At 40.0% G+C, this 6,739-nt stretch overlaps 1 protein-coding gene across 3 annotated transcripts in view; it reads left to right on the top strand.

Moving 5' to 3' along the window:
* LOC107718890 (proline-rich protein 36-like) overlaps positions 1-4,733 on the top strand; it is a 7,910-nt gene extending 3,177 nt beyond the window's left edge. For 2 of the 3 annotated variants that reach the window (XM_016526142.1, XM_016526141.1), the window contains exon 8: positions 4,308-4,733. In XM_016526142.1, the coding sequence (XP_016381628.1) occupies positions 4,308-4,603 (296 nt within the window). In that variant the 3' untranslated portion in view covers positions 4,604-4,733. The remainder of the gene's footprint in view (positions 1-4,307) is intronic. The other variant, XM_016526145.1, reaches the window with a different exon arrangement.
* The last annotated feature ends 2,006 nt before the right edge of the window (positions 4,734-6,739 follow it).

Here is a 6,739-nt window from a genome sequence, read left to right as displayed (position 1 = left end):
TTAACTTTTATAAAGAATATCTCTTTAGATTTGAGACTTTAGTCTTTGCAACTTTACAGATCTTCTTTATGCACCAAGAGCTTGTAACACTCCAAAGAGAAAGGAAAAATTTAAATCGCATCATATGACCCCTTTAATATCATAAAATGCAACGTTTGTAAATTTATTTTTATTTTATTTTAAAGATTGAAGAAATTGTTAGTTCTATTTGTTTAATTACACCCATTTATCATTTGTATTGAAACAAATTACAGAATCTAGGAAAATAATAAAAGGGAGAACAGAATTTAGGAGGAAATAAAATGGACTTCATGGGGACTTAAACGTGTGGAAGTAATTTTCTTGCCCATTATGGTAAACTAATGTGATAAATACAGATTTTGTTATGGAAAAAAAAAAGTGATATTTTTGGCCATATCGCCCAGCCCGCTGCAATGTCTAGTAAAGAGAAAATGAAGAAACCGAGGTGAGACAGATGTTTATGTTCCCAAAATTAACACGGCAATTGTGCCAAATGCAAATATATGTTCTGTTTGGCCTGACCACTATGGCGAGTGAAAACCTATGAATGAACATCTTCAGAACATTGTGTATGATTATGACTTTTTTTGTATATTGTCTTTTGTATTGTATACTGTTTTATGTATGCTTATGACAGAACCACTAGTTAATGTAAACTCGCCTACAGCATGTTTGGTATCTACAAATTTGTATTTTGATGATCTAAATGAGAGTGTATATTATGTTGATATCTATGCAACATATTACTGTTCTAACACTGTGTCTACACCGGATGCGAGCGGCACTGCACTGCACAACGCAACAAAATACTATAGAACCCATTATAATCAGTGATACTGGATGCGCTGCGGCGCGACACGATAAATCCCAGACAGGAAACTGATGCCTCGTTCTATTTATGACGTACACAAAATTCAAATGATTTGCAATGGTCGCTTTGTCTCGTCCAGTGTAGAAAGCCTCAAGCTGTTGCGGTGCGGCGTGACAACTGTCGCATCTGGTGTAGACACGGTTTAAGAATACTTAATAGTGTTTGCATCAGCACCCAATCCAGTTACATATGCAAAATACCATCTTTCAAAGAGTCGTAACCTTTCCCTCCGAAAGTTTAAGTCATCATTGGCTCACTGACCCCCTGGAGGTGTGACCTCCATAGAAGTTAACTCTTTTCCCCACCAGCATTTTTTTTAAAAGTTGCCAGCCACCGCCAGCATTTTTGATGATTTTCACCTAAAATTGACGGCCCTCAGAATATTTTCTGCTATGAATATATGAACATATTATATATCAAAATAAAGAACCAAGCCTCTGCTTTTAAATAAAAAAACTAAAATTTGTTCTATCTTCATGCGTTCATGTTTATCAGCACTTGAATGCAGATAGGTTTCATCAGAAATACAACATTTTGGACAAAAAACTGAGAAAAATGCATTTTTATCAAAGTAGTGCATTTTCTAGCAAAATACATTCAGATGTCATAGTATTTCATAAATAAAACCTTCAAAAATAAATAAACATTGAAAATAAATATAAAATAGCTGTAAATAAAATTTAGGCACTGTATTTTATCTTTGAGTGGTAAACTGTGTAACAATTCCCAGAATGTAAGGGGATGCAACAACTTTTGCAGTAGAATGAGGTCTCACTCCGCAAACCATTATGTGCACAAACCCTGCATCTTCTCTTCGGGTGTTGCTTTTTGGAAGTGGACGCAATCGGAACAACTGCATGAACTACAAAAAGGTAATTCACCCTATTTAGGGTCTGTGTTGTATTGTGCTCTAGGAGTGTTTTCAGTTGGAGGGTCATCTCTTTCTTCCCCACCACCAGCCTGTTCTTGGCTGGTCCATGATTTTATAGCACTCTGGATGAAAGAGAGGAGAGTTTTACAATTACCTTGTGGGTTTTTTGCTTTGTAAATGACAAAAGCATTCAACAAACTGATCTGCAACAAATATGTGACAAATTTCTTTGTCCACTTGTGTGACTTCCTGACAAAAGGGTAGTACCCAATGTTTTGATCCAATTTGTCAACTCCATTCATTGCATTATTGTATTCCACGATGCATGCTGGTTTTTGCTTTGCAATTTTTTCTTGGTGGCCTCTCTGCCATACCTCAACTACTTCCATGTTGTTCTCATGGCATGTTGTGACCATTTTCACTGTTTGTTTGTCTCGCCATGCCCCGAGACCATCACATTTTCATTGTGACGCATTACTGTTTCCCCAATCCTAAGGTCAGCATTTCTGAGATCTCGAATGACTGGTGGTTCACCTCTGTTTTTCCTAATTGTACCACAGACAAGGGTTTTCAAATCAGGTAGGCGCTTACACAGTGGTACAGAGTTGTAAAAATGATCCATAAATAATCTGTAACCATGACCTGCTAGGCGATCAAGAAGAGAGACAACCGTGTCTTTCAGGGCAGCACTTTCTCCACAATTGGGCTTCATGTTAAAACGCTACCCTGTTTCAGAATCACACAAGATGTAGGATTTTATTCCATATTTGATGGGTTTTTGAGGATTGTACACCCTGAAAGCTAGGTGCTCAAGCCACAGAGGCATACCCTCATCAATGCAAATGTTTGTGTTAGGCTGATACATTTCACGGAATTTGGACATGAGGTGATCTAAGACAGGTCGGACTTTGTACAGCCTGTCAGTGTCATTGGCTGGCCTTGCTGTATTATCATTGAAGTGAAGAAATCTCCATATGACTTGAAACCTGTTGCGAGACATGACCTTGCTGAAGTAGGGGGTAGCTAACATTTAATCTAGACCAGTACATATCAAGTTCAGGCTTATGAATGATACCTTTGAGAAAAAACAGCCCCAGGAAGATTTTCATTTCTGAAACTGTGACACGCTTCCATGCATGAATTCTAGCATGTTGTGAAGTACCATCCATAGCCTGAATACACTGATCTGCATACAGGTTGGTCTGATCAACAATGTTCTGAATCAGTACATCAGAAATTAACATCTCAATAAAGTCTTTAGGTTCTACTGAATCAAGAGCAGCAGCATCACCGACAGGCCCAGGATTCTCAGTGAAGGGAAGGTTTTTTACAGGAATAACAGGTTCAGTATCTTCAGCTGGATTGTTCACAGCGGCCCGTGTCTGGTCACCAGCAGGACCACGTTGATGTGCTTCACGTGTCTGACCTTTGCCTCCTTGCTGTGTTCTACCTGTAAATAATTATATGAATAATTGAAATTGCATTCAATAAACAGAACAAACAGACACACAAACACACATATACATACATATGTTTATACACACACACATAGATCACACACACACACACACACACACATATATATATATATATATATGTGTGAATGCCACAGAATGCCGAGAATGCCACACTTTATGGTTAACCGAGGTGAGGTGTGTGTGTGTGTGTGTGTTCCGTCCATGTGATGCCTTTCGTGAGTTTGTTTGAAGGCTTTAACTTAATTCCTTCATCTCCTAACAGGGTGGAAGTTATATTCTACCGCTCATTATAATGGGAGCTCCAGTGCAAGTATCCTGCCCTGTGAGTCCTCTCCTCCCTACCGTGACTTGCTTATCCTCTGGCATGATTGTCAAATTTGGCGTCAGGGCAGATGATGTTAAAGTTAAAGGCAAGTCCCCTAGTTCTTTGCATTCTATCTTATAGTTGGAAAGACCTTGAGCTTGACTCTGGGTTTTCTACTTTAAGTTGATGGATCGTGGCAGCCTCTGCTTCAAAAGTACACTCAATGTTCTTTTACACTCGAGACTACTGCTGGTTCACTGGTTGTCACAGCACCATTCACAGGAAGCTGTTGGGAAGTGTTGGTAAGAATAACTGCGTGCACTTGATGTGACTTTGTCATTCACATAATGTGTGGAACTGATCTTTTGTGTGTAATAAGTAAATAACACTTTTGTACCGTTTACTGGTTGATTTGTCTTTCTCAGGATACTGAAAGGCGACTCCCTTTGATGTACGGTGACCAGGAAGTGACACTTTCCTGTCCTCAGACCCAGACAACCACAGCCCCAACCACACCTGCTGTCCGTGACCCAACTGACATGCAACAGATGTTTGACCCTTTCCCTTTTGGAAGACCCTGGTGGTATCCTCCATATCCTGGTGTACCTGCTACCCTGCCTCCCACTGTGCCACCTACAACTCCTCCTCCTCCTCCTCCTTTCCAACATCCTTTCCAGCAACCCATGTTCCCTCACATGTATCCCATGCCAATATTTAATCCTTTTTACTCTAAAGGTGACCCAGCTGCTCCCCCAGCACAACAACCACAACATCCCTGGTACCCAAAGTTCCCTCCTTATATGAATGGCTTCCAAAGCCCAGTTGAAGTGACCACTCCTGCAATGACCACAACTGCCCCATACCAGCCTGAGCAGTATCCAGGTTATCCAATGTACCCACCGTTCTATGGCCATCAACCCATGAAGTCTTGTGTGTCTCCAACTGTGAAATACCCTTTCATGCCCCAGTATCCTAAGTATCCAATCTTTGGTCCCCGCATCCCTAAATCACCGTCTTCTCTTGCACGGTTATCCTCCGTCTACAGGTCTTGTAGATAACCACTTGACTGCGCAGATGAGTGGACTCAGAAGTGGCATTACTTTTTATTGACACATGGACGATAAATGACATCAATAGTTGTTGGGTATAAGCCTAATAAAGATTTGACTTCATGAAAATGTTTTTGGAGTTTCTTTTGCTCTTTGTAAATAATATTGAGCAATATAATATAAAGCAAAATATTGACGTCTCCCATTCACTGCTAAAGAAGTTTACCCAACTTTAATGAGTTCTGCTGTTGAGTAACCTGCACATTTGGAAGGGTCTCTTTGATTTAACAAGATGATGCATACAATAAGGTTAGAGAAAGTGGCCATATAATGGTAAAAATGCCCCTGGAAATCAATTTTAAGGTGGCAAATCACCAATCAATAAAATGCATTTCTGTCAGTTTGTTAATTTCACAAATCCCTAGCCAGAACTTACTGGTGGAGGTGTCCTGTAGCAGCATTACGACCACCATGCCTCACCTCTGTGGACTAGTGTGAGCACAATTGCCTGCTTTCACTTTTTGAGTTTGACTTTTGCCCCCCTTCACCTGTCAACCTCCATCACAACACTGATGGTTGCTTCGCGGAGGTAATTTTTTTTCAACCCCTCCTGGACCCAAAATGAGGGGTCAGGTGAACCACTCTGCAATGTTGTAGCACCCTTAATCCCAACTAACAAAGCCTATAGGTGGGCCTTAGATAATAGCTTGAGTCCTAACTCCCCTCAGCTTTTTCGGACTGCAGTACAACAGCCTCAAGTGTCTGTAATTGAGCCCCTGGCTTCCTTAATTCCAGAAACCATTAGAAAAGTGTGGGAGAGAGATGTGGCCATCCCAAGAGTCACTGGGTGCTTCTCAATTCTTATTTGTGCATCCTCATTTCCTTTCCTCGCTTCCTTTTCTCGCATCTTAGCTCCACCACTTCAGGATATGAGGGAAGGATGCAAGGAAAAGACGTGAGGATGGAGAAATTGAATCAAGTGAAATGATATATCCTCGCTCCATTTAGCGTCACTTCGAAGCATCATGCCCATTCACACCAAAGATGATAACTATAAAGTTTTAATAGTCGTTCTAATTCTATCAGAATAGGGACGTCTACATTACAACTATAACGATAATGACTCTGAGGAACGATATCATTGGAATCACTCTAATTTTTTTTCCCAGCAGATAAACAATAAAAACATTGATATCAGCTGAAGCTCTCAAATACCATTCTTTACCTCATTTTTTTTTTATCATTCTCCATATTCAGCACAAACTGAACGAGAATCTGAACATGGATGAGACCTTGGAGCTTCAATGGAGAATGATTATCAGTAACTGGGTTTCTATCCACATATTTGAATGCAAATGCTGGATATCACATTAAAAAATAGTGCATGGAAACACCAACATGTGAATGAAATTTCTGAAATTTGCATTAAAATGTTCAAGGTTGTTTGCGGTGGATGCAGTTTTGTTCATTTAGAAGACTAGTGAACCACACTATACACAACAACTATAACTATAACGACACTGAAGAACACGATATCACTGGAATCACTCCCAGAAAGATTTTTTTTCTAGCAGATAAATGATAAATGTTGGTGTGGATGCTAAAATAGTTATTATAGTTATTGTTCTTGGTGTGAACAGCCTTAAGTGATCTATCTTCATAATGAAGACATCTGCTGCGTCCCAACGTGACAACTTGTACTACGCCCTTAAAGCATCTACTCTTTTGGTGAAGAAAAAGTAAACACTTTTGAGTGTGCCGTAAAAGAGTAGGCAAGATTTGGGACATACTATCACGTCATACAATTGCGTCTTTGATGGACCGCTCTGTCGCATAATTACACGCATCCTATCACTGGGTGCTTCTCAATTCTTATTTGTGCATCCTCATTTCCTTTCCTCGCTTCCTTTTCTCGCATCTTAGCTCCACCACTTCAGGATATGAGGGAAGGATGCAAGGAAAAGACGTGAGGATGGAGAAATTGAATCAAGTGAAATGATATATCCTCGCTCCATTTAGCGTCACTTCGAAGCATCATCAGCTGCGCAATAGGGATCTGCCCTTATGTTGTTAAAGTTTGTTATTTAAAAGGGTGGTTCACTTTTTTTTTTTCTAGGCTTGATTGTGTTTATGGGGGGCAGTCTA

The sequence above is a fragment of the Sinocyclocheilus rhinocerous genome, unplaced genomic scaffold, assembly GCF_001515625.1.
Source record: "Sinocyclocheilus rhinocerous isolate Xijiao unplaced genomic scaffold, SAMN03320098_v1.1 scaffold1595, whole genome shotgun sequence".
Lineage (NCBI taxonomy): Eukaryota > Metazoa > Chordata > Actinopteri > Cypriniformes > Cyprinidae > Sinocyclocheilus > Sinocyclocheilus rhinocerous.
Note: the sequence above shows the minus strand (reverse complement) of the source record. Positions and strands in the feature narration are given on the sequence as shown.